Genomic DNA, 27635 nt, shown 5'->3' with positions numbered 1-27635 from the left:
CCTACACAAGATGCAATGAAAACTTTGGCCTCGAATCTAAAATTGGTTGTAAATCGGTATATCGGCATATCAAAGGTTTACTACCTCGCATGGATGCAGTTTTAAGACTTGCTGGCATTCACAAATCTTTCCAGAAGTTTGCATGGACGCTGCAGCTGTCGCAGGCATAAATCTGAAAAAAACGCTGTGAATACCTGTTTTCTACAAGATGGCGGCCTTACTGGGTGTCATGGCAAATTACACGCATGCCTGTTGTGAACAGAGGCACACTCGTGAGTGGTTGGAAGGTTAGACTGGCTCCATGCAGGTAAATGGAGGCAGGACGGCCTTTTTCTGAAGACAGACTTCTGCTGACTTTTGCAAGTGTCCATAGTAACAATGTGTGAATAGTCCGTTTAATTCTTTAACCTATTTGGGACTCTCCAACCAATGAATGATACCACAATTGCGTCTGCTAACGTAAGATGACAATCAATAACATCTTGTTGAGATTTATAATAAGTAGAGATGAATCCAACAGACGTCAACCCTGACCGAAGGGTGCGCCCTACCTAAGCTCCGCCGCCTCAACTGAGCACCGCGCACAGAGCACTGAATACATATGAAGTCACAGCGGCCTCTAGTGGCCACGCACAATATTATGGTGTCCTGTGAAGGATCCTGAGCAATTGTTAACTTGGAAATGACAGATGTTTGGCGCTGTCAGCTCGACTTCATTCCTGTGTATTTGTTACACAGTGTACTTGGCGCTGCTCACCTCTATTTTCCAAGCACTTATGGCAGCCAGCCAAGGAATTGTTTCTTCTGCTGGCCTAATTGTATGCTACATATAAAATACTCTGGGTCTTGCATTATCAATGGCAGGTCGCATGCGCCAGAAGCTGGCACTCTGCTCTGACTACTACCTTGAAATCCTATAGGCTCTCATAGGAGATGTCCAGGGACCACCTCCATTCACATTAATGTATAATGCTTGATTTTTGCAAGTTTTTGATTTTGAGCACTTCCTACCCAGACTTTACATTGCTAGACATGCCAATGTTATAAGATTAATGAGATTTACTTTTACTGTGTGTTTCATGAAAATCCGAATGTATTCAGGTGCCAAAATGAATCTCTTCCCATTAGAAAAATTGTGTTTGTTTAATATTTAAATTCCATTCGCTGATAAAATAATTTACTAATCGCAAAGGTAAGTTACACTTGTAACTTTTATCTTTACACATTTGAGTAACTTTACTACTTTTGGCTGTTCAAAAAACCAGAGTGTAAACTTACTCAAAAGTGTAGACTTACATGTCTCCATTGCCTGAAAAAGGGGGTGCAGTCAAATTAACAAGTGTAAGTTATTACTGACAAAAATAAAACAGTAGGAACGCTAGCCCCACACATGGGCAAACACAGATACCACAACACCCTTACATAGAAAGTAATTTAGGTAGGAAAAAAAAACGGAATTGAAATAATGATTCAATTAACTTGTTTAAGATCGTTATAAATATAACAAAATATAATTCAATGTTAAAAAATCAAATCTGGAAATAAAATATATACTTTTATTTAAAAATATTGTAATAAATTTTTTTTGAATTTGTAAATTAATGTAACAATGGCATTAAAATATAATGTAATTAATATGAACTATTAGTATACATCATGTTTAATCATTCTGAATGCATAATAAAACTTTTTGCTTTTTATTTTTTAGTGGTCATTTATTTTTTAATTTATACCTTGAAGAAATAATGTTAACTTAAAACTTTACATATTTAAAGTCATTAAATCTTTAATACAAATAAGTTAATAGTACTGAATCATTTTTATTTTTTATTTTTCTCTTAATTTTTTCTACATTTAAAAGAAATATATACACTTTTTTACATTAATATTTAATATAAAAATAAATCCTATGCCTTTGTGAATACAAAGTCTTCCCTACATCAGCCCTCTAATTTGTTGCATTAAAAAGCACAACTTATGTGCTTCAAATATTCAACAAAGCTTTAACCAGCGTAAAATAAAAATAAGATGAGGGAGAGTTAAAAAAAGGAAACAGGGCGAGACCTATTGGCTATGCCAATGCTTGTTACAGCTTTGCCATGCTCCCAATGATAAAGATGTTTAGCATCAGTAAATTGTATGGTGCAGCACGGATATGGATTGCGACACATGGCATATCTCAAGAGATAACATAAATAGCAGTAATCTATGCAGGTAGTGTAATTAATGCTAATTTCCAAAGTGTCATTGAAGTTTCACCCTTGATTACATATTGATTTTTATTTTCAGTATCCTTAATGCTGCATTGCTTAGGGTTATTATACTCACAACAGGTAACCTAATGGAAACTGTGCTAATATGTGAATCACAAAAATGCAAAAGACACACTCTAAAAGTAAGGAAATGAGCATAAGCTTTTTTAAAGACGAGAACCCTCACTCACAACTTGGGTGACATGCTTCATCATTGGGGTTCCTCTTACACACAGTGCCCGCAAGGTGCACTGTGTGGGCTACAGATGGATTCACATTTGCACAGATGGGAAGATACCCGCATACAGATCAAGCACCTGTACAAAGTAGAGGCAGACATTGTATCTGCTATTGCAAGAAGACCAGACAGCAGTCGGTCTCGGCAACACTCATATACTTAATAAGTATGGTTTTTGTTTTTCACATTTGTGCAGAGTGACAAGACAATGGTCCTGATGAATGCCTTGAACTTCTGGTCACCTGGGCAGAAACATGTCGACCTAGTTAGATAGGAAATATCCTTACTCCTATCGTCACACTGGTTTTAATTCCATCCATTGGGGATAGTTATTAAAGTCCCTTTTTCCCTGTATGAGATGTTTTTAATACACTTTTGATTATAATCTGTGCACTCTGCCCCTCATTCACCTCAAACATTGGAGTGAAAAAACACCTCACGCTCCTCTCCAGAGGGAGAGTTGTAGCCCACACAGTGCACCTTGCGGGCACTGTGTGTAAGAGGGAGCCCAATGATGAAGCATGTCACCCAAGTGGTGAGTGAGGGTTCTCGTCTTTAAAAAAGCTTATACTCATTTCCTTACTTTTAGAGTGTGTCTTTTGCATTTTTGTGATTCACATATTAGCACAGTTTCCATTAGGTTACCTGTTGTGAGTATAATACTTTGGAGTGATATTCCTTTTGGTTATAACTACTCCGTTAGTGACCTTTTTGTGAGATAATAGCAATGCTTAGGGTGACGTGATTTCTTTTGTCTTCAAACGAAGTAGAACAGCCAATTAACCTGCAAAACCGAAAATGGCAACTAATGTTCCTGTAGAAAAACAACACATAGAGCAAATTAGCCGACACTTTGCTGTTTGTATCATCTAGACAAGCACACCCCATTTGCTGCTTATTTTGATGCACAATCGATTGTTAAAACACTAAAAACAAACATTCAGGTTTATGGTAAGAATAAGTTGAGTCCACGTAGCTAGTTTTCGTAATTTCACGTTTGGACCAAGTTAACATTATTTGAAAGGTTCTTGGACTAGATGTGCTTATGTTTGTAATATTCAGGCTTTGTACGGGGGGGGGGGGCTGGAATGAGAGTTACAGGAGAGACCTTTGGACATCTTTACTGAGAAGTTTGAATTCATTGATCAAGGAAGAGAAACTCGGTTTAACTTAATTGTAAACCCCCCGTTTCATGTCCCTTCTGTTATTCTTGTACCATTCCAGATGACTAATCGCTCGCGCACAGGCACTGTTTCTTTTCCCTCTAGTTTAGACCAGGTGCCCAGGTTGTATAAACCAAAGGGCCGTGATTAATGTGTGGAATAGCAAAACAGTAGAATACTTTGGTCTTCAAGGTGCCCTGAACTGATACTTTATGAAAAAGAAAAAGAGGAGGGATGCTGATAATGAAGTGAAAAAAAAGTATTGGTGCAACAATTTCCTGAACCCCTTGGCAAGTGCTGGATTCAGGGCTTTATGATTGACGCTCACTAGAACTGCACGAAAGAAAGATCTGCTCGCCCACACCACACAAAACAAGCTTTCGCAAATCCACTAAGTCTAGCTATGATGGACAAATAATACATGCAAACACAGCATGCTGAAAATGCAATTTGCATGTGTTAGCAAATTAAAGTCAGATCTGTTGTCTTTTTCCATGCTACTTGCTAGTTATCCTGAAAGGGTCAAGTTTCTCAGTGTCCTAAGCGAAATATTAGTTGCTGTTTTGTGCTTCCAATGCTTTTTGGGGTGAGGGGAGGGCGTGTGTGTGTGTGCTTGGGGGAGGATTTCACCGCTATTGCCTGTACCATACTTGTGCTGTATATGTTTGTGTGTGAAGGAAGCTTGCACTGCTGCTGTCTGTATGTGCTGTTTTCTGCAGTAAAATACATGCTTTCTGTACACTGTGCATGCATGAGATAGAGAATTGAATGCATCGAGTTTTACTGTACTTGTTTTTATTCAAAACAGTCCCTCATATTTATCTCTTTCTATGTATTAAAAAATATATTCCTTGGAAAGAGAAAACATTACATCTGGCGCCATCTAGCGGTCTGACCATGAAATGACAACAGCAGATTTACATACAAAAATCTATAAATATTAGGGGCGGGAGAAAAATTCCATTCCGCCGTTGGAATTCATGGAATTTTGCCTACTACACGTTATGATTATAACATGGTTTTTCGGCAAAATGTTGGTAGGCGCGAGTGAGAATTCGTGTCCCCTAGCACGATTTTCGGGCACTAAGACAGCATCCAGTCAGATTTTCTCAGCATGGGCGATCACGGGCATTTACGACCGTTCGCAGTGAGAAATCTGCCACTCGAGTAGAAAATCTACTTGAACAGCAGCAAAAAAGCAGCAGAAACTGCGAGTTCCACCTACCCCCAATAAATATATAAATGCTGTTTACGAAGAGAGGGCCGGGCCTAGGGCATACTACCCCTTATGGTCCACTGTTGTGACAGTTTTGAAAAGTGGTTATAAGTCTGAGGGTACACAATAGATTACTTACAACACCTTTAACTGCACCCGTGCTACCATGTGAGTGCAGGAATCTCTGGGCAGTCAGGCTGCTTTGCCAAGGGGAGAGGGAGGGAAGAAGGGAAGGAGGAAGAGAGAGAGAGAGGGAGAGGGAGAGAGAGAGAGAGAGAGAGACAGACCCAGGCGTGTCTGTGTACATATATCGCCGTAACAATATCTACCCCCATCACATACTTAAGGACAGTGTCAAGGTGAGCACATATGGAGGTACACACTTGTTCTTCTTAAGTTAAATTCTGTGTACCTCAATGATATTCTAGAATTGATATTGTGGGCTGGATATACCTGCAGGTTGATAGTTTAAATCTGATATTATGGTAGAACGCCGTACAGTCCGCATTCCACGTTCTCTAGCGCCCTCTGATGGTGGGACAGTTCTGCACCTCTTCTGTACTCACATTGCTTTGCACATAGCCAAGAGGAGCGCATATCAGCTTATTCCCCACTTTTAATGCATAAACATATGACCTGTAGAGTACCAAACTGCAGCAAGGATCTGCAGTTTGAGAGGGTGAATGGAATATTTTCTCTTTTACTCACTATAACTTTCCATGCAATGGAAACACTTCTAGTTTACATGTTCTCTGTGTCACCGTCCCTGTTTGCCAGGACGCCGTAGTTGCAGCCCAGGGGCGTCAGAAAATGAGACAAAAATCCACTGTGCCACTGCGTGACAGTAACTTAGAAGTTACTTTCACTCTGGCGTTTTACAAAACTGCATTTTACAAACAAAGCAACAATAAAAAAATGCCCTAGCATTAAAGAGACTCCAAATGTATATGTGGCACTAACATTTGCATATTTGAAAGATGTGCTTGTGGCTAAACGTATTTGTAAGGTATTTTGTCACTATGATACATACTCGCGCTCTGCATCCGTTTACATGATATCAGTGTAAGTATGCATTCAGTGTCTACATTTACAGTAGGCAAAGGCGAAACTGGAACAGCTAGAAATGACAAAAAGATTTCTTTTAGGGTTTGAGGTAGCATGACATGTAACCCTTCATCGCTTCTCTCGCTTCTCTCGCTGTTGGCTTCTCTGCCTCGTTGCTCTCTTCGTTTCCTTTCTCAGGCCCAGATTTACTAACTTTTCATGCCACGAAGTGCAGCGGTTACATCTGCTGCACTTGGTAGCACGGAGAGAACACAGTGCAGAGCCACATCTGCTCAGACTGGTCTGCTGCCGCCATCAGCTGTGCTGGTGCTACACCAAGGCTGCCTTGCGCAGTGTAGAGCCTTGCACCGTGGTGCCGAGGTGACTGGGCGCTATCTAGCATTGGATTGGTACTGGAAACATACCCTTGAGTTCTAATTCCTATGCCCAGACAAACTCAGAAGGATGCCAGGTATTAAATGTGTGCTGTGCACTGCCACACACATACAATATACCTTTTTGAGACATAGAAACATTACCTCTTTTTGATTCCTGTTTTAAGTAGCTATTGACTTTTCATGCAAAGCTCTGTCTGGCTATCTTAGTAGATCTGACTTTGAGCCAAAACCAATGGCTGTGCGTGCTCATCTGCCCACTAGCCCCTTTGACACAAAGCAATGCAAAGCAGTGCAAAGCTTTGCCATGCAGAAAGGTCTTAGCAAATCTCGGCCTCGCTTTGGATCTGTTTTTGGATCTATTCTTCCCAGATAGGTTTCACTGACACTTTCAGTGGTTACTGGACCTCATTTCTGCTTCTGACATTATACATTATCTTGAAAGTAATGTGGCCCCCTCTCCTCTGTAGACAACACATGGACCACCAAAGCCTCCATTCATCTATCAATTAAATACAGGTGTGGTTTTGAACCAACTGTATGTTCTCACCGGTCCCCGTCACGTGCGGCCCTCTTTATGCTGCCCATGTGGTTTTCCAGTTGCTGGCACTGTCAGACTCTAGTGCAGTTCATGCCTATGATGGAAGCGGCACTGTATGAGCTGCAGCTGCTCTGAGGTTTGGCTGCTTCACTGCTGCTGTGCTTCATACTGCCATCTGTCTGTGTTCTGCATCTAAATCCTCCCAGAGACCCGCAAGCCATGCATTGGCCAATGTTCAACTGATGACACAGATGAAGACTAGCTACATAGGCATCCGGCTATTCCCAGCACCCTGATGTAAGGTCGTCATAACCTATTTTGCATCACCTCTTGTGTTTCACTCCTGGTCTAGCTCTTCGATGGCGTTGGGCAATTCTTCCTTAGACCTCCGGAACTTCTGTTTGGCAACATTTTTAGATTAAGTCGACATAAAACAATAGGAATATTTTTTGATTAGCCTTCCTTGGTGAATAGCAGCTTTACTGACACGCTTGTCGAAATAGCATAATCCCCAGTAACAAGATGCGGAGCACAAACACGGTACTAGGAACCTTCATACTGTGATAATAATGGTTGCCTAACAAAGAAACTCTCTAATACTGGCAATGAAAGTCAATGCTTTAATTGTAGACGCATGTTGACATCAGACCACACTACACAAGCTCGAATTACTCCTTACTTGGCGCTTGAAACGTGTCAATAGCCTCGTGGTCATTGTTTCCCTTTTTCCTTGTAGGACCCTTCATCTGGCTCTGAAAATGGAGTCTGTGACCAGGGGTCTGTGCAGAGTGGTGAAAGCCCGGACCACAGCAGCGAACAAATGTCACCTGCCATCCCGGTCTCAGCTGCAGTCAAGGTGAGTAGGGAGTGAGCTTCTCTTTCACACATTTTAGCAACAGTGATTATTTATATAGCGCTACCGAGAAACGAAAGCCACATGTCAAGATTTGGTATTACTATTGTCCAGACTCAGAAGGCTGAAAGCATGAGACAGCTCAGCAACCAGTTTAACTTATGACCTGTAAGGATCTCCATGATGTGCAATCAAACCATGGACCTTTCTTGCACTTTATGACCCACTACTAATTATGGGAGAACATTATTCTAGCATTTAGGATCTATTCTGGAAACTTAAAAAGTCCAGAATGCTTGAATCTATAAGGTATTCTCTAACAAAGTTTCTGCGGTCATAATTAGGTGTATACACCACATACATTTCACAATAGTCCAGATGTGCAAACAATACATTAGCACTATGTTAGTTGCTTTCTAAACAAGGATGGTGAAAGCCAACAGTGATGATCCATGATATTATTACCTAAATGTGGCCAAAGTGTGTTATCAACAACCCCAGATGGGTCTCGTCAAGTAATCTATCCGCATCCATTTGACGAGATATTGGTGATCATTCGGGCTTCTCGCCCATTTGCTGCTACCACTCAGTGGTTCATCTGGATGCTTTGAGAAATATCTCTACTCAGGACAGAAGGGCTCTATAGTGTTCTTCACCTGAGAAGTGGCCATCTTTAGCCTCTCTCTCGAATTACACGGGACACCAGATTCTTGCCCACACACAAGCAAGTCGCATGCAGATCTGGAAGAGTACCACAACAATGGCCACCTTTAATCTTGTAATACACTCCTGAATTTGTTGATGTACTTCCTGTACTAGTCTAGGTGGAGAGGAATGACATCACATCAAATAACCTCTCCACACAGGTGGGATAGGTGATATTTTCCTGCCCATCCAAGCATTCCTTCTGAGCAGTTCACTGGAATGTTTGTTGAAGAGATACACGTGGCGTCCTCCCCTAGTCGGTCACCTCGATCCTCCCTTATACTCTGGTGGTATCATGTAAACTCACCTGTGCCTACTGCCACAGTGCCCACATTTATAATACAATGTGGTGTTCTTACCACTGCTTGCTTACCGCCACTGGAACTTGAACAACAAGTTGACCTTCGTTCCAGGCAGTGTCAAGAAGTGCAGACTACCTCGGCTACATTTTGTCACTGGTGGGTGCCCCGGCCCAACACTGTTAGGCAGTAGACCTATCCAACGAGATGTTGAAAGGAGCATATGGGAATAATGATCAGCTCTATTCCATACTGAGGAGATAAAGATGCAAAATAAACCTGTACCAGTTTTAACCAGTAGGTAATGTAATTAAATCAGATTCTGAGACCGTCTATTGAGGTGTATTGAAGGAACCAAGGCAGAATGTAAAGCACAGTAGTTACTGTCAATGCAAAGTTTTTGCATCAGTCCTATAGGGTTGAGGATGGGTGGTCTAATTGTTTAAGTGCTTGTTATGGTGCCCGATTACTAGTGCCTCGTAAAATTCCGCTACCCACAGAAACCACGTCCACGACTAGTATGGGGGCCGGAGCTCCAAGTTTATGTGTAGAATCTAACAGCGTGATTTTTCACCCGTTAAATTTCAATAGGTTAAACCTGGTGAAATCTACCAGGCGCGGATTGCCTGGTAAATGATCAGCTAGGTGGACTGTGGTGCGGGAAGCAGCAAACTCGGACCCACTTTCTTTGTAAAACTCGTAATCACCCTTTCTTATTGAATGGGTGGGGTAACCAATGGTCCATGGGATATTGTTCTTTATCAAGTGCAATAAATAATGCAGCTGTGAAGGACTCGTAATCGAGGATTTACGTGGTATAGTTGTGTATATTGCCGTGTTTTGGTGCACAATTCCCGTGGTGCTCGGATTAGGCTCTACGCAATGTAAGGAAAAAACAATACAGAAAAGAAATAACAATGCAATTATAATCGGAAAAGAGATGAGCAATGACCGAAGAAACAGGATAAAAACCAACGGCAAATTAATATAGCAGGAAAAAGCTGTAAATCAAAGAACACAACAGCTTCTCGGATAGGACTAGAGGTTGGAACAGGAGACGTGTCTTAAAAGCAGCGCAGCACAACCTAAAGTGAATCTGACAGCAGAAGGAGAGCCAATGAAAATGAAACTAAATAGGGGTAATACGGTCATACTTCCGGGCTCCAACTGCCAGACGTCACGTGCAGCATAATGAGCAAGGTTCTCTTCTTTTGGCCCGGGTTGCACATTCCATGAGATTGGGGTGGAGGGAGAAGTAACTTGGTCATGAGGGCCGGGGGGGTTGGGGGAAGTAACTTGACGGGAAAGCTGCGGACCCCAGGAATGGTTTGGTCTGCCTGTAAGTCCACCTCGGCGTTAGTACTCGCTGTATTATTATCACTTTATTACACGCTGCACTGCTGAGTTTACCCGTGCACCATCCCCAACTTGTCCTCTCTTCCTCTTCCCGTAGTAGAGAGTAGGGGCGTGGGGCTGAGAAGGAGGAAATGCACTTGGGTGGTGCATTAAAAAGGGGAATATGCAGAGCAATTGAGGGCAGAGGAAGGAAGGTGGAAGGTGCTGGCGGATGCAAGAGTAGATTGTGCATGTCTCCAATGAATCAGGAACAGAAAGATGCTGCAGGGTGGAAGAGAGGAAGACATAAGCAGGTGTCAGATGGGAGAGATGCAAGTGCAGCGAATCAAAGAAAGGTGCAGGAGGCTGGAATGGCACAGAGGAAAGCTGTGGACAGATAGAGTAAGGTACCAGGGGCATAGAGCTCACACGGCCTCATTTAGAGTTTGGCAGGCAGTTACTCCATCAGATATGTAGCACAACATCCTGTCTGTCTTATTACAAGTGCATTATATCAGAAATGGCGTTTTTGCAAAACGTCATTGTTTATGTGCAGGCAGGGACACCTTCCTGTACATAAACAATCATAAGAGGTGATTTCGTCTTTCTATGTGTGCTGCAGAATACAGCACGCATAGAAAGAGGACAAAACTAGGAGAAATGAATACCTTTCTCCTCGTTGCACCTCCCTAAGCCTCACATTTACGAATTCTGGTAAATCTGGAAATGTGTCTGGTTCCATGGGTGTTGCGTGGGAACGCCCATGGCAACACCCATGTGCTGCGTGCAAAGGGGCCATATTTACAAGAACAGAAAAAGTCACGCAGGGTGGCTTTTCCTGTCCTTGTAAATATGGGGCACTAAAATGCGCGGCTGGTGCGTCACAAAAAGTGACGCACAAGGGGCTTGTAAATCTGGCACTTTATCTGTATCATTTTGAGGAAGGAGCAGATGGCAGCATTAATGCTTAGAAAGTCAGGGTTCTGAAAGGAAGGGGGGGGGCGATTGGGGACAAGGGAAAATTGTACAAGAGCCAGGAGCAGCTTGAAAGAGGAGATCAAGAAGGTGCATGGATTAGAGCTACAACCAGGTCAGGATTTGGCAGTTTCAAGAGAGTGTCTGGCAGATGGAGGGATCAAAGGACTCAGTATCATGATGGCTTGGTGGATTGAGGCTCAACTCGGAAAGCACATGGAACTAGGAGGTCAGTGTGAGGACGGTACCAAGGAGCTGAGAAGCTGTTTGATCAGAGCATTGAGAGGAAGGCACGGAGGTGCATGGCTGCCAGAGGGAGTTATGCAGCAGGGACATTTTAGATAGCATGAGGAGGTTGGCGATCTGAGAAATGAACGCATGGGTACCAATGAGAGGAAGGAGAAGCAAGCTGGGTGACCGCTGTGAGATTGCTGCTGTAAGGCACACAAAGATGGCAGAGAGTAATAGGAAGTAAGGTGAAAGAGGCTAGGTGACCAGAGAGTGGAAAGTAAAAATGAGGAAGAAAGACAGGGAAAAGTGGAGAAAGTAAAATGTCTGGGGTTCAGGAGGAGGAAAGATGGCCATGGAGGGAAAGTAAAAATATCTGGGGTTCAGGAGGAGTCTATAAGGACATGGTGGTCACAGGAAAGACTGTGAATGGTGTTGGCTGAGATGTAGAAGCAGATAGGATGCTGATAGACTGCTAAGAAGAGAGATAGTCATGCTTCCCTGAGGTTAGGTCACTGGGTAATGTAGCTGGCTGACTACCTTGGTAATAGTGCAGAGAGCCGACTAAATTCTTGTTTGTAGAGGGGTGCATGAGCTGCTGTCTTAATAGATAGTATCAATACAATAATAATCTATTATGTCTTAAACGCACATTACATAGTACATTGTTTCATATGCAGTTCCTATAAATTGTTTGAAATGTGTGTGTAGTTTACTGACCTAGGAAAGCTGAAAGGCTGAGTCGACTTTGGCGTGGTTTGGGTCTGCGACCTGCAGATCATGCTCGATCTCAGCAGTCACTGCTCAACGTGCTGTGATTTTTTACCGGCGTTTGTTGTTGTACCCAAACTCCCAGATAGTTCACTTGGGCTCTCAAAGTGTTGATGAGGACGTTCTAAGGTTGAGGTCTTTCCACCAGTAGGGACTGAGATCCTCGTCTGCTCCATTTGCATTTTGTTTGAGAAGGCTCTGAATTGTTGCCCATAATCTAGATTTCATGTGTGTGTAGTGAGGGGATGGGGGAGGTTATGGGGCACAGCCATCCTCAGACTTTGTCCCAAAAGGCCATTTGGGTCTGAAATGCCGCTAATATAGTCTTTCAAAACAGGCAAAGCTACAAGGAGATGCCAAAAGTGTAATGCCACCCAAAGATCCATGTGTGTGTGTCAGGGAAAAGGCATTAGTGTTCCCGTTATTTATGAGAAGAACATGATGAGCAGACTCTTCAAACCCATCAGCACAGTCTCATTCGGCGGCGCGTGCCTGGGAGCGCGCCAGAGACGACTGCTTACATTTTCCACAGCACTGAGCCAGCTTGGTTGTGCAGCAGACTGCAGCTCCCTCCCCCGCTGTGAGTGACTGTAGCACTGCAAACTCTATCCAAACATTAGAATGAGTGGATTTGTGAAAGTAATGGACCCACTCCAACTCCAGCCCATGAAAACCAACTGCCGGACACGCAGGGATAGGACAGAAACTCCTAATGCTGAGCGCAAACTTGAATTCTATTCTTTAAATCATGTCTTTCCATCGCAAAATACCATGATGTACAGATGGATCATTATCAGAAGACCAAGGGCCTTATTTATGACGGCCTTCGGACACTTTTGCACCGCCGTTGCGTCACTTTTCTTGATGCCGCGATGGCGTAAACAATGCACCACGTTGCGCCATATTTACAAGGTGATGCATCTAGGCAAATGCATCACTTTGCAAAGCCCTGCACCACATTATACTTGCATCAGGTATAATGTATGCAGGGTGGGCATTCCCACGCAACAAAGCCTCGTAGGAGTGGTGCAATGAAATCAATCAGATTTTATTGCGCCTCTTCTAGGACGTCACTGCGTCAAACCCTTGCGCCTGCCTCATAGCAGACGTAAGGGTGACGCAATGCTCTGTGTATAGGCCTGCCTCATGCATTGCTGGAGTTGCGTCATGCTTGTGGCACAACTCCAGCAATGTGTGACTTTTATACCGACAGATACGGCAGGATTCCTGACATCTGTCATTCCTTGCGACATGGAGCGCCGTACATTAAATACGGTGCATCAATCGTGTCACAAGGAGGGCGCAGTGAAAGCTGTTGCATCGCTGTTTTGTCGTAGCAATATGACAGTTTTTCATAAATGAGGCCCTAAGTACCTTCTGCAACCTTAATTGTCGTTAATGTCCTACCTACTATATAACTATTTGTCTGCCTTCTGGTGCAGACTTTTGCACTGTGCCCTTAAACTAGCACCATTATGACTTTCCATTCATTGGAACGTTGAGAGCGACTGACCAATCAGGTTGTTCTTAATTTATATTATTACTGATATAGGCTCTCAGATGAGACTATCTCTCAGCTAGCACCTGAATGAGAAAGGACGTGAGATGGGCGTGACAGGCAGTGCTGTCACATTTATTCATTGAACTTGGATCGAGTCAACAGTAGTAGTGTGGCCTATTACTCTTTTTGTGCGTACTTTCTTGCGTCTCGAGTCCAAAATCTGGTCGAGGACCAATAACTATCATTATAGACTGGCTATGGTCAGTAACGCTTCATTTCTAGTCTTTCCTTCAATGTAAATCACAAACTGAATTGGCTTTTGCTGCTTAAATAATATGCATTATCATTGCTCCTTTCCATGGTGTCATGTTATCGATCTTACAAGACAGAAAGGCAGACTCAGCCCTTCCATGATTTCAGTCCGTCATTGGTTTCTAGTACTCCCAGCTACTAAGCTAAAAGTAGACAACTAAATACAACTTCCACTGTACAAGATCCCCTCACCTGCTCGTGCTGAACTGTGCCTCGGCCATGTCCCAGTCCCACATCCAATTAACAGTGAGTCCTTCTTTACTCAAGGGCACTCACACATTCACATTGTCATCTGATTACCTGTTGTGTTCTTCCGCCCTGTGCTGCGCAGTCCAAGCTGTCCTGTGACAAGAACCGCCACAAGAAGCCCAAGGACACCAAGCCGAAGGTGAAAAAGTTGAAGTATCACCAGTACATTCCGCCGGACCAGAAGGCAGAGAAGTCCCCTCCCCCCATGGACTCTGCCTACGCCAGGCTCCTCCAGCAGCAGCAGCTCTTCCTCCAGCTGCAGATCCTCAGCCAGCAGCAACAGCACCATTTCAACTATCAAGGCCTCCACCAGTCCCAGCTCAAGTAAGTGCTCTTGGGTTTGGATGGGAATACTGTCCCTTTGTGACGCAGTTCTGCGGTTTTTACCCAGTCACCTCAGTGATATGGTGAATGAAAGAAAAGCGGAAGCCATGTTGGAGAGAAGCTGCATCCGTAATGAAAGCTGTGAGTGAGTTCACACAGAGGGTCAACTCATACTGCCCAGAGCCTATCTTGACTCTTGGACAGACAGCCACAAAGCAAACTTACAGAAAAATGTGTGTGAGTTATAATGCTTATTAAAATTAGGGGTTGTGTGACATTTGCGTAATATCCTTTCGCTAAATTCGCAACACATCAGAAAATTGTTGTGAAATTGAAATTTTGCATTTAGCACGACATTTAGGGGGAGATTTACAAGCCCCTTGCGCCACTTTTGCGTCACTTTTCCCATGTTAAAAGTGCCGCAAAAGTGGCTCAAGAGGATTGTAAATCTGTCCCTTAGTGTGAAATGCATCCTCATGTTCATTTTGGATACGATGACACATTTTCAGGAAAAAAAAATAGGGAAAAACATAAAAGTCGAGAACAGCCACTCATGATCTGGTCGTTAGCATTGTTGCCATGCTCCTACGATTGCATTTTTGCCCGAACAGTGTTCAATTATACAACCAGGCATAATGGAGTAATGTTGGGAATTTTACAAAACAAGCGTAAAGCAAAAAGCCAGAATTTACTCAAGATTAAACCAGTGTAACGAAGATGTTACCTGGCCCTCAATACAGTACTCTAAACAACAATACAGTGTAAGAAAGTGCAATCTCATTGTCCCTAACCAAGCTGGATTAAATGTATAAAAGTCATAGACATGGAGAGATAAAATGGGATATGTGATTTAAAAATTATTAAACTGTAGAAACAATGAGAAAAGTAATTTTCAGTGCAAATTAGAGGGAGTGGCAGGAAAAACATCTCTCTGCATAGGAGTTCAGAAATGCCTAGGAAGCAAGCAAGACCAACCCTTGAATAGAGGACATTGGGTGAGCGTTGGAGGGTTGGACGAGTCAAATGTAGTTTGCAATTCTACCTTTTTTATGGGAGTCAGTTCAACTTTTCAGGTTTGTCCAGTAGGTTTAATCCTGTGAAGCAATGTGGAAGGCAGGTGCTCCCTTTTTCAGTGCTAAGTCAGTGTTTTTTTACAAATATAGAAATCCTCTGAGGGGAACAATAATGTTTTCATTCTGAGAAGGCTGCACACTTCCACAGTTAGGTGCAGCTAGACCCCTTATGGCTATGAAGTATATTCCCTGAAAAATCAAAGTGTTTCCCACAAATTGCAAAAGAGACTGAAACATGCTTTCTAAGTAGGTCTTTCTTCTGGCTGAAAAATATCCAACTGTTCTGCATGCTTCCTTCGTTCCAGGATCTTTAAGCTACATGCAGCCTAAAATATAGGAGGCATGCCCACAAAAGGTTGCAGGTTTTCCACATCAGAGCAATGGCTCCCTGCGTGGCTGGTTCAAAAACTAACCACCTCCAAAAGATCACACCATCACCACAGCCAGAACTACTCCTGACAAGAGTCAAAGAAAAGAAAAAAAAGCAGTTAGGAAAAATGACTATCCCATTAACACAACCAGGATCTGTAACAACATTCCCATAACTATTAGAAATGACCAGCGCCTCCTCCATATTAGATAAGGGGTGCCTCTTCAGAGAATACTATCACAATACTATAAAAACTTCTTACTGTTTCAGTCTATATTCCACATAACTAATGATCTTGGAACATATTATTGGCAATAGCTATGTGCAGTGTCCCCCGGACAAGGTTTACCCTCTAAAAATACCCACACATACACACAGGTCAGATTTACAAAGATTAATGTATGAGTAAGTGTAACCTTCTCCTTTAGTACTCCTGTCTTCTTCATAAATTTCAAGAGTAAGCAAGGATTATTCCTGAAATTCAGAAGTTCTACCAGTGCAAGCCACTGCAAAATCTAGACTGAAATTTAATTGGAAGCATGGTCAAATTACTCTTTTCCTCAGCTTTGGGACAATTTCTTGAAAGCAGAAATTGAAGTTGGAGTTTAGGGCAATGCTGTAGCAGGTAAAGCAGGGATCCACCTTGTTCTGGCAAAGCATGTGGCACGTATTCCTTGTTCTCATTTTCAGGATTCAATTGAGGGGTAGTGGTCATGGCATCGGTTCTAAATGTGGAGAGGCCATCAATTGATTGATACGTACCCCTGAACAAATAAATCTGCAAGATGGTGGGTCCAGTAAGCCCACTCCTTTGTTAAAAACAATCCTTTGCTGAGCAAAAATATTTGTCACACTTGTGAAAACACAATGGAGAAGATCACCTTGTGTACAAACAAAATATGTGTAAAACCAGATGTCTTATGTATATAAAGGGCCATATTTATTAAGGATATGCATCGCCCTTTCGCCCCGCAAAGGGACCTAAGGGTGACGCAAAACCTAAGTGAGATTTATCAAGCCAGGCAAGGCCACATTCCGTGGCCCTGCTTGGCATGGCTCTGCAGGACACATACAAAGAGGAAAATTCATCTCAGAGTTGTTCTGTGAGGCTTCCAGTTGTATACAAGAGAACATGTTGCATCCCTAGAGCTCTTGCAGGATTATAGTCTATAAACGTATTTTTATATTTCTTCTACAATCACTCCCTCTGGTTGTGTCAGAATTCAGAACATCGTCTGCAGAAACATAAGTATTGTGCCCTTAACATCATGTAGAAAAATGTGTCTCATTGCGTGATCAGCCGTGGCCCATGCAGGTAAGAGCGGTGGTGAGGTGGGGCTGGGGTGGGGGGATTTGACAGACGACCACGAGGGAAAATAAAATAAAGAATACATTTTTCCTCGACATCGTCTATTGACCTGGCCCCACCGCCCCACCGCCCTTACCTGCACGGGCCACAGCAGCCAGTGATTTGCACTTCGTTGCATTACTCGCGATTTATGAAGCCCCTCAGTGCCACGCAGGAGGCCTTGCGTGGCTTCATACATATCATTTTTAATTTGTGCCGCTCTTGCACCATGTTGCGTGGTGAAAGAGCGACGCATAGGGGCTCTTAAATATGCCCCACCGTCTTGTGTATCAAAAAGGTGTGTCCCAGGAATGCAAGTTCAAAAGCCAGACTTTTATAACCCAAAATATATTCAGCTGCTGCAATTTATATTACATTTTGTGCAAGTGTTTTCAAATGGCATTTTCGTTTTCAAAGGAAGATACTTATTACTGTGAAGAACTGTCTTCTACAAAGCAGAAAGCATCCTGCAACCACAAAAGATCACGTGGTTGTTTATTATCTGGTAAAATGGCTGAAATTACCATGTAAAATCATCGATATTTGATCCATGAAAATGAAAGTCAACCATTTCAGGAGTTGTGACATCTCGTATTTAATCTGTAGCCGTTCAAAGGGCATCACTATCATCTCTGCCTTTTCAGAAGAGGCTTAGGTGGTGATCACCCGGTAGTGAGCCACAACAGCAGTCACGGCTGGCATCTATGGGGAGTGGTGGGGCGGGTAAATGGGTGGTGAGTATAAATAAATATTAAAAACTCTTACCTTGAACACAGCCACCTCCTCACTGTACCTCCTCCTCTTGCTGCTGCCTTCCAAAGCGGGCCCCACCAACTGTCTTAACCAATCCTGGTGCTGCTTTCATCAGCATGAGAGAAGTGCCAGGATTGGAGAGACCAGCCTGTCTTGTCACTCCCGAGGACACAGGAGCACTGCACTTCCTCTAACCCAGCTGTCTTGGGTTAGAGCGTTCAAAGTACGCATGCCTGGCGGGCCATCGAAAGACGGCCGGGCAAAGCAACATGCGCACTTTGAAATGTGCCCAGGCAGTCCACCATCCTCCCTGCTGCTGACTCAGCAAGCCCCACCCTGTCCTGACCCACAGTTCTGGATGGAGAGGAAGAAAAAGAAAATGGTAATAAATTAACTTCATTACCACTTTATTTTTAATCTCTGGGGCTTTTGGGGCAATTTCGGTGGCGGGGCGACTCCTCCGCTCTCACACAGGAGCCGCCCCTGAGCAAGAGGGCATCAGGTTCATTCTGGAAGTAGTGCATGTGATGCGCTTGGTCCGATGGCCAAGGGAAGTGGTGCACCTACCTTGCATTTCTGAAAGTATCCCTATTTCTGCCTTTTCACTGTCGAGAAAATTCATAGGTCATAATTCACTTCCATGCATTGCTAAATATTTCTGTGGGGTTTGTGTTTCTCCTTTTGGGTTTATCAGTTAAACAGATCTCCCTTGAAGGATTGACGAACTATGACCACCCTATTCGTTTATTTTATCATTTACATACACATTTGTACAGCACTTTAGAAGGAAAGCACATTCATTCATAATAAGCAGGAAGTTTCAACAGACACATTTTTGAAATGCTTAAAAAGCAGGGCTTTTTCTTTCCAGTTACAATCAGATTGTTTAATAATAATAGACCTAATAATTGTAATAATATATGGAATTATGTATGGGTAACAGTAAATTACTGGGATGTTTTCACCAAGGAGTTTTTAATGACATCAAATAGACAACGAGAGCAGAGCTCGAGTTTTCTACGATGTCACTCAGAACCCCAGGGTCGAAATCATCCCCGTAATTGACTTTTAACCCATCTGCAATGTATGGGCCCAAAAGTCATTTTCTACTGCTACGCAGGGGCAGAGGAGGGGTGGGGGAGCCATACATAATATTGCCTCCGTTATGTATCCCTGTCCAAAATGTAAATATTGTTTTTACAAATGTACCAGCCATCCTTATTTAGCATGCGCACTTCCCTGCCTTTCTTCCCCCTCCTGCAGCTGTGCTTTCTGCTTTCGGTTTAAGCAGACAAGCCCCACTCCACTTGCAGGCCTAAGATAGTCCTGTCAACCTAGCCTGGAAGGCCTTTATGACATAGAACAGTGGATAATGAGTTTTGTTGTTGTTGCTACGTCATAGAAGTGAGTTACCAGATCTAGTATTTGGTGTATACAACAGAGGCTTCCTATGGAGGCAATGCAAAACCAATAGAATTAAAGATGGGTAACAGTGAATTACAGTGATGTTTTTCACCGAGGGGTTCTGAGAGATATTAAATAGACAACTAGAGCAAAGCTCGATTTGTCGAAGATGTCACTCAGAACCCGACGTGAAAAATATCCAGCGGTGGCTCCCCCTTAATGGCGGAGGAGCGTTGGCCCACTGCCTTGCGCAGAGCCAGCAAATTAAAAATAAAATGTTCTATCATCATTTTAATTTTTGTTTGCCGGCTCTGAGCCAGCTTGTGCAGGGAGGGCGGGGCATGAGAGGCGGGAGGAGGCATGCTTGTGCACTCCTTACATGCGAATATGTGTTTGACTGGCTGTCTCAGGCTGACCAAAACACACATGCGCACTTAGGTTTCTCCAGCCCAGCTGCACTCAGCAGCCGGGCTGGAGAAACCCCACAGACCCCATGACCTGAGTAGGGCGTCTTTCCAGCCCGCTCAGGCCAATCCCCACACTGCTCTGCAGCACTGGGATAGGATAGGAGTCTGTCGCAGGGGCTGTTGGGACCAAGAAGAGGCCAGCAGGAGTGGCGTGGGAGGCGGCCGTCAGCTTCAGGTCATTTTTCAAAATGATTATGAACACGCCCCCCGCACCCTACCCCCCTCCTCCCCCCCTAGCGCTCCCACCACCTTTTGTTAGTGGCAGCCGCCACTGAAAATATCCATGTAATTCACTTTTTACCCATCTATAATTTTAGTTATGTATGGCCCCCAAAACCCTCAGCCCCTGCTTTCAACTGCTATGCAGTGGCAAAGGGGGTAGTGAGGGACCCATATATAATATGGTGTCTGTTATGTATCCCTATCCCAAAGGTTAAGAAAAAAACTTACCTGCTATCCTTGCCCAACCTCCACCACCTTCCTTGCCTTCCTTCCCTATCCTGGAGCTGTGCTTTCTGCTTTCATTCAAAGCAGATAAGCAGAGCTGAGCTGGCAGGCCTTTATGACATCCTAACAGTGGTTAGCCGGTTTTATTATTAACTGTTGCTATATCATAGCAGTGGGTTAAGAGATTCATAAACTGAAATAAACAATAGAGGCTCCCAATGAGAGCCATACATAACGTATAGAAATATAGATCTGTAACTGTGAATTAAGGTGGTGCTTTTCACTGAGGAGTTCCGAGTGACATCAAATAGAACAAAAAGACAATAAGAGCAAAGCTTCAGTTGTCTATGATGTCACTCCGAGCCCCGAGTGGAAAAACATTTCCGGAATTCACTTTTTACCCATCTATAACTTTATGTTACATATTGCACTGAAACTCTTCAGTCCCTGCTTTCAACTACTACACAGGTGCAGAAGGCTAATGGGTGAGCCATGCATTATATTGCTTCTCTTCTAAGTACAAAATACCTTTCACTGGTTCAGGAGCCGCACATTATTGAAGAGACACTTCTTCATCTGCATTTTCCTTAAACCATGTAAAAAGAGGAGGTCCTCCTGTGGTCTGTGCATGTTCCCACCTGTGAACCTGTACTGGGAAAATCAATGCCCAATCTTGCTGCTGAGAGTTGAAAAGAAAGGAGAAAAAATATATACTATCCGCTACACGTCTTTAATAAAATCTTGATTTTCTCAACATGGGGTATGAAAATCTCAGTTTAGAGATAGTAACAACAATGGATTTCTCCACAACTGGATTAAAACTCAGACTGCAAAAAGCGAAAATATGCTGATCTATCTTCATAGTATGAATGACCGCGTCACTGGTGCAAGTGATTTATATATTCAAGGCATGTATTTACTCTAAGTAGTGTTAAATGGTTGAGCACCAGGTCTTGGACTTGCTGCATGCCAGACAGCTATACCATCAAACAACCGCTGTTTACAGAAGTCCAATAAACTTTAGTTCGGCAAGCACCAGTCTTTAACTAACGTTATCATTTTTTATTTTAAGGCAACCAAGTGAGCACATGGTAAGAAGCTCTAACTCTTCAACAGGCAGCAGTCCCGCCCTGTCTCCAGTGAAAACCACATTCACAGGGCAGTCCAATGCCTCCTCAGTTAAACCAGGCCCCCTACCTTCCAACCTTGATGACCTAAAGGTAAATTTGTCTTCACCATGTTCAAATAGCATGTTCTAGTAGCTTAAAAATGCGTTCCATTGTATCTGCAGAATTACCTTTTAACAGCAGAAGAAGCATCTTCACCTCCTGTACTTTAAACATTTGTTAAACTAATGCATGATGCACTGTATTTTGTAAGTTTGCAAAACTGTTAGGTACATAACACAACATGTATTCTTTGTACTAAAATCAAAGGTCCCACTGCACTATATGCTGACAGATACTTCAATTCTTGCATATTTAATTTGACCTCAAGCTATCCATTCAAGACCAATCAACTTCTCGCCTTCTCTCCTGTTAGGCTCTGTTTCAAATGATAAAAAAATGTAGGCTGAACATCTGAATAACAATGCTGGAGTAAACTAATTTATCATTAGAACCACTGCTCAATTATGTTGAAAACAATGCAAAAGATCCGGCACTAATTCTGTCCTGATAACTAACGGATATTGAGGCAATATGAGGGAACATGCTTAGCTGTGTGTCCCTCCTTAATAGAGAGTCAGTTTTTATGGTCTGCTTTGACAACGGAGCTGTTGCCAGACAATTTTATGAGAATCACCAGGTGAGGGGCTTTGGGCTCCACACACAAGTTGGGAACCAGAAGTACATGTTTTGATTGGATAGAGTGTGTACTTCCACAAAAAAAAGTGTTTGCCCCATCACTGCTGTGATCATTTTCCTTATCCAGTAGCCTGAGCTTTAACTTTCATCGGGCACACTCATGCCATGTTAATGCTATTAAAGTGTCTGAGACAACTACATCATTTATGGTATTTTTGTGTGGAAGCAGCATAGATGTGAGGAGGACATTCATTAAAATATATAGATTTTTAGGCCTGTTTTGACAGTGCATTCATAAGCCAGACATGTCGGCATTTCCAATGCTTGTTACACTGTGTAGCCAATTTTGGTGCCTGCAATGCCCTTCGTCAGCAATTACCTAATATTCAGATATTATGGCGGCAAAGGAGCAAAGAAAGGACGAACACAAGGAACTAAAGAGTGGCAAATTAAATGTTGTGTCATCTAACTTAGTGTCACATTAATGGCCATTAGAAGTTGGTATTTGAGTGAACTGGTTGAAGTCAGTTTAGACAGATTCAGTGTGTGAGGAGAAAAAGTGATGACAGGAATATTGCAGTACAAAGTTGGTCCAATTAGTTAGAAAAGGTAGCTCCTGGGCCAAAGTTCAGTGGGAACCAATAGTTACCTGCAACACACACACAACACCATACTGCTGTATGCCCTAAACTTTAGGCAATGTGTCTATCTTTCATTATTGAAGTGAATAGAACATGTTGATGGCTTCCATAATACAATGCAATGCGGCATAGCGCTTTTGTGAGTGATTTCACTAACAAGTATGACAAGATGAAGGAGAACTTGTTCAGCAGGCACAAGGATGTCAATCATACAAAGGGCAATGCCAGCATAATGCTTATTTCTGCTTTACCTTCATGGGCATTTCAAGACATTCTTACAATAGTGTTTTCATTCAAGAACTGGTACAATTCACTTTTAAAACTAATATTTATCACCTCTTTTTCAGGTGTCAGAGCTGAGACAGCAGCTCCGAATAAGAGGCTTGCCAGTGTCTGGGACAAAAACCGCCCTAATGGAACGCCTTAGACCTTTCCAAGACTGTGGGGGTAACTCAGCACCAACATTCAATGACATAACTACTGTTACCTTTCCAGTAACACCCAACAACTCTCTGACAAATTACCAGTCTCATCCATCCCCAAGTGTTTTGTCAAATGGTTTTTATCAGTTTGGAAGCACCAGCTCCACCCCGCCAATTTCTCCGGCATCGTCTGATCTTTCCGTTGGGGGGTCTCTCCCAGATACCTTCAGCGACAGACCCATGTCGTCCCCTCAGTATGGCCTGCAGCCCTCTCCAGCGCATCTCAGTGCAGAAGAAAGCCTCATGAGTAGCATGAATGGAGGCAGCTTCCAGTGTGACCTGGAAGTCATGGATGCCGAGAAGGACAAAATGCTAGTGGAGAAGCAAAAGGTCATTAATGAACTCACTTGGAAGCTCCAGCAGGAGCAGAGGCAGGTTGAAGAACTGAAATTGCAGCTTCAAAAGAGAAAAAAAAACAGTGCCTCCCAGGAAAAGCACATAATGTCCCAGCATTTCTTTGGAGTGCCCATCAAGCAGGAAAACCCTGTCTCCAGTTGTCCTTTTGCATCAGAGCAGATGTCTATAAAGACACAACCGAGCGGTTCCCCGGACAATATGAGATCATGTGCTTCACAGCAAATGTCTCACATTCTCAACAGCCATTGTATGGACTCATCGGGGCAAAACGCCATTTCTTCTACATTTTTAAGTCCGCAGTGTTCGCCCCAGCATTCTCCGCTTGGAACTGTGCACAGCCCACAGCACATCAGTCTTCCACCGTCCCCAAACAGCCATTATCTACTTCCAGTGTCGCCAGTATCCCAGGCAGACGGGCGCAGCGTGTCCCCGCAAGGCAGCAGTAGACTGCGAGGAGTGCAGGTAAAGGACAGTTGTGCTGTCTTTGCATTCGAATGGGTACCTTTTGATATTCTCTCAACCACTGCTTCTTTCTTTCTTTCTTCTGTTCGATCAGGTCAAGTGTCAATTTTGTGCTTCCTTAGGTGATAGTTCTCCAGTAATGGCAGTGTAGGCATCATTGTGAAAGTGAAGTACATGTTTCCGCCTGGGCACTTGCCCTTGCTCTGTTTTTTGACAGATAAAGGTTTGCTAAAATTTGACTTGAAACATGATGTGGTGATATTTGACTTTCCCCTATTTCAAATTTGCTCATGTTTTCCACAGTTTTTCTTATTTGGCTTCCTAGTTCCACAAGTTTTTCCTGCCTCTAGCTTCCATTTTTTTCTGCTCAGCGCCCTCATTTAAAGCTATTGTTTTCTCTCTGTGTCTGCAAACAGACAGCCCCAAAACTGAAGGCCAAATATCGAAATAGAACCTTTTCCCTTTCCACCGCATTAAACTAGCTTTCCCTGCATCTTGCTCATTAGTGTGTACTGAACAACACTGAACTGAACAATTACATGCAGTAATTTCTGCATCTGTTATGTTCGAATTTAATTATTCTATGTCGCCGTATGCTGCAAAGAATCGCCCTTTATTATGACGTCACAGGCACATTCGAAACCTTTCCCGTTAACAGGGTAGGATATATGTAAATACGCTGTGAAAACCAGGTTACAAAATGGGTTTTGGTGAAAATTTGCTTTTAATATAGTTAACAGGTGTATATAGCATACCTTTACCATAGCACTTTAAAGAAAACATTTTTGAATTAGAAGAATAAACAATTTATGATACAAAGTTTCTAGATAAACAAAGGTCAAACTGTAGCGAATAAGGGCACAGTTCAGGTGGGGTTTCCAGTGGCAGCCGGCATGGCTCGTGGGTGGCGGGGCGGGGGGAGTTGCACTGGGGAGGGGACGGGGTGGATGGGCTGTGCAATATAAAAAAAAATAAACTTACCTTGCCGTCGGGTCCCACGTCTCTGCTCCTGCTCTCCTCGTCTTGGAACAGTAGGCACAGCCAACACTGACCAATCACAACACTGCAATGCAGCATTGATATATGTAAGCACCCAGGCTCCCCTGACCAATCACAATGCTGCAATGCGGTGTTGTGATTGATCTGAGCGTCATGACACGGCGCTCAGCCAGGGGCTGGATGGGTGGGCATGTTTTCCTTGCAGGCTGTAATGCAACCCGCATGAAGAACAGGGAAAGTGCGCATGACTGGTTTGGGCAGCCTGAGAGGGCCGACCAAAAAGCCATTGCGCACTTAGGAGTGGGCAAACCACTCCTCCCCAGCCCTGCTCCGAGTGCATAGCAGCCCCACCCGCCCACAAAGCAGCACGAAGAATACAATGACACTAACTCAAAGTTATTATCATTTTATTTTTCGTACTTTTCCCTGCTTAAAAGCAGTGGGGTGATGCTCCACCACCATAGCGGAGGAGCCACCACTGGGGGTTTCAAATGTCTCCCGAATGCGTGAAGAGTGGGTTCGGTTCTATTATCACACAGTAGAAAATCCCAACCAGAGGACGCTCCTCCATAGAAGACATGTATCTATGTATAGAAGGTTTTGAAGCAAGGAACTTCCGACTGTAGAAAGCTTGGATCTGTTAGACCACCCGAGATAGTGAGGAGCATGGTCCAATAAGTGAGTTTCAACAGATAGAAGGCTTAATTGGTGATGCTGGGGAATTTAAATGTCATTCTAAATGTAAACCTTGCTGGACAAGGAAGCCACTGGAGGTCATGGAGAATGTGGTTGAATTTCTTTGTTTCGGTGCTGAGTTTAGTGGATTAGAGCAACACTCCTTGAAGAGTGATGGACAGCCTTGTCTGATGCCTGCTAAAACAGCGTTTTCAAAGTGTGGCCTTCAGATGACAAGAGCCGAGGTAGCAGCTTTCAGGTCGTCTTTGGGGGTAAGAAGCGTGACTTTGAGTGAAGGGAGAAAAAAACTTGGCAACTCAGGATGCCACCACACCATACCACATAGAACATTACACTATTTAAAGGCGATAGGTAACATTTACTTGTAAAATGATCTACAGTACAACGTGTGCCCTCTATCGCATTTTAATATCGACTAAAAGTAAACCTTGCTTGTTCAACCTTTAGCTGTGACTTGCTGGGGAGAGCAGTGCTAATCAGCACTCTGTGACCATAGCACCATTCACAAATACAATCATGGCCGTATCCAGCCGATTTGTGTCTACGCCGCCTGTAAAAATGAATTTCCAGTAATTGATCCCTTGGGACATTGTCAACATTTGAAGCTTGGGCAAGCACAGGCTGTCTCTCTCCTTGGTGAGTTTTGTACTGCATCCAGGGTTTCAGGTTGTTGCCTCAAATGCTTTAAGCATGGAGATAAAACACAGGCTGCACGAGTGTCTGTGCCAGGTGGCATACTGAGCACTTTTCTTGCTGAAAAATAAAATCAGAATGTAGCAGATGATTAAGTGTCTTCTTACTAATCTTATTGGCTCAAGTGTCTGGGTCAGGTAATGGGACTAGAAATGCAAACTCTGAACCTTTTTTCCTCATCCTCCATGTGATCTTATTGTTAAGATTTGTCAGTCAGTGGAGGCTTTGATTTAAATAGCCACAAATGAATAATAATGATATCTGGATTGTTTTTATTTTTTTCACTAAGGCTATATCACAGAGTTTGCAAAGGTGTAGAAAATATTTGCACTGCATATGGGTAATTTTGCACTGATGCCCAAAAACTTTGCAGTGTAGTTTGCATGGACAGTTTATTTGCATTCCCCGAATCAATGGCTCAAAAACCACATAGCCATTCACCTAGCCACCCTAACTTACACCGTTTTTTTAATGCTGCAAGACATCTGAGCATCACAGGAACTACCAAGTTAACCTCTCCACATATAGAAAACATGACAGATGCAATTTTGGGTAACCTTAATAAATTACTCCCTCTTGCAAAACATTTCCTGGATAAAGGGCTGGAAACATGTGTAGAAAACTAGCTCCAAAAAATTATAGTGGAAAATGTCTTATTTCAAGTTTTTCAGTCAGCATTTAGATCTGGCGGTAGCGTGGGGACTGCAATATTGCAACTCATTGACAATATACTCTGTATCTTAGGCATAGGTAACTCATACATTCTCACCATCCTGAACCTGTCTGCAGCCTTTGACACAGGGTTGTATGAAAAAGGCACGCATGGTAGAACCATGTGTGCCTCTAACACGCAGCCTGACCGATGAATGTGTTTCAACAACGCATTCCTTTACCACACATACCTTTCCACGCATGCCTTTACCAGGCAATTTTGTGGTAAAGGCATGTTTGGTAAAGGGATGTGTAGGAAAGTTCATGGCCCTTTCCCTCCACCCTGAGTCCTAAAATCCTGGCCCCTGCCCTATAACCCTACACCCCAGCCCTAAAAACTACCCCGCCCCTTAAACTAACCTGACTCCCTTTGCCCTGAAAACTGTCCCTTCCCCCTGCCCTGAGCACTAAAACCCTTCCCCCTACTTAAAACTCACCCCAAACTCCCCCTTGCCATGATCCCTAAAAACGGCCTCCCCTGGCCTGTAAACTGCCCCTTTCGCCCCCCCTGCCCTGTGCCCTAAAA

General features: G+C 43.3%; 1 protein-coding gene across 10 annotated transcripts in view; it reads left to right on the top strand.

Moving 5' to 3' along the window:
- Positions 1-27635, top strand: part of MYOCD (myocardin) — a 170141-nt gene that overhangs the window by 110507 nt on the left and 31999 nt on the right. For all 10 annotated transcript variants that reach the window (XM_085616772.1, XM_085616768.1, XM_085616765.1 and 7 more), the window contains 4 exons: positions 7586-7705; positions 14160-14401; positions 21336-21483; positions 23057-24010. In XM_085616772.1, the coding sequence (XP_085472898.1) occupies positions 7586-7705; positions 14160-14401; positions 21336-21483; positions 23057-24010 (1464 nt within the window). The remainder of the gene's footprint in view (positions 1-7585; positions 7706-14159; positions 14402-21335; positions 21484-23056; positions 24011-27635) is intronic.

This window comes from Triturus cristatus, chromosome 7 (assembly GCF_964204655.1).
Source record: "Triturus cristatus chromosome 7, aTriCri1.1, whole genome shotgun sequence".
Lineage (NCBI taxonomy): Eukaryota > Metazoa > Chordata > Amphibia > Caudata > Salamandridae > Triturus > Triturus cristatus.
Note: the sequence above shows the minus strand (reverse complement) of the source record. Positions and strands in the feature narration are given on the sequence as shown.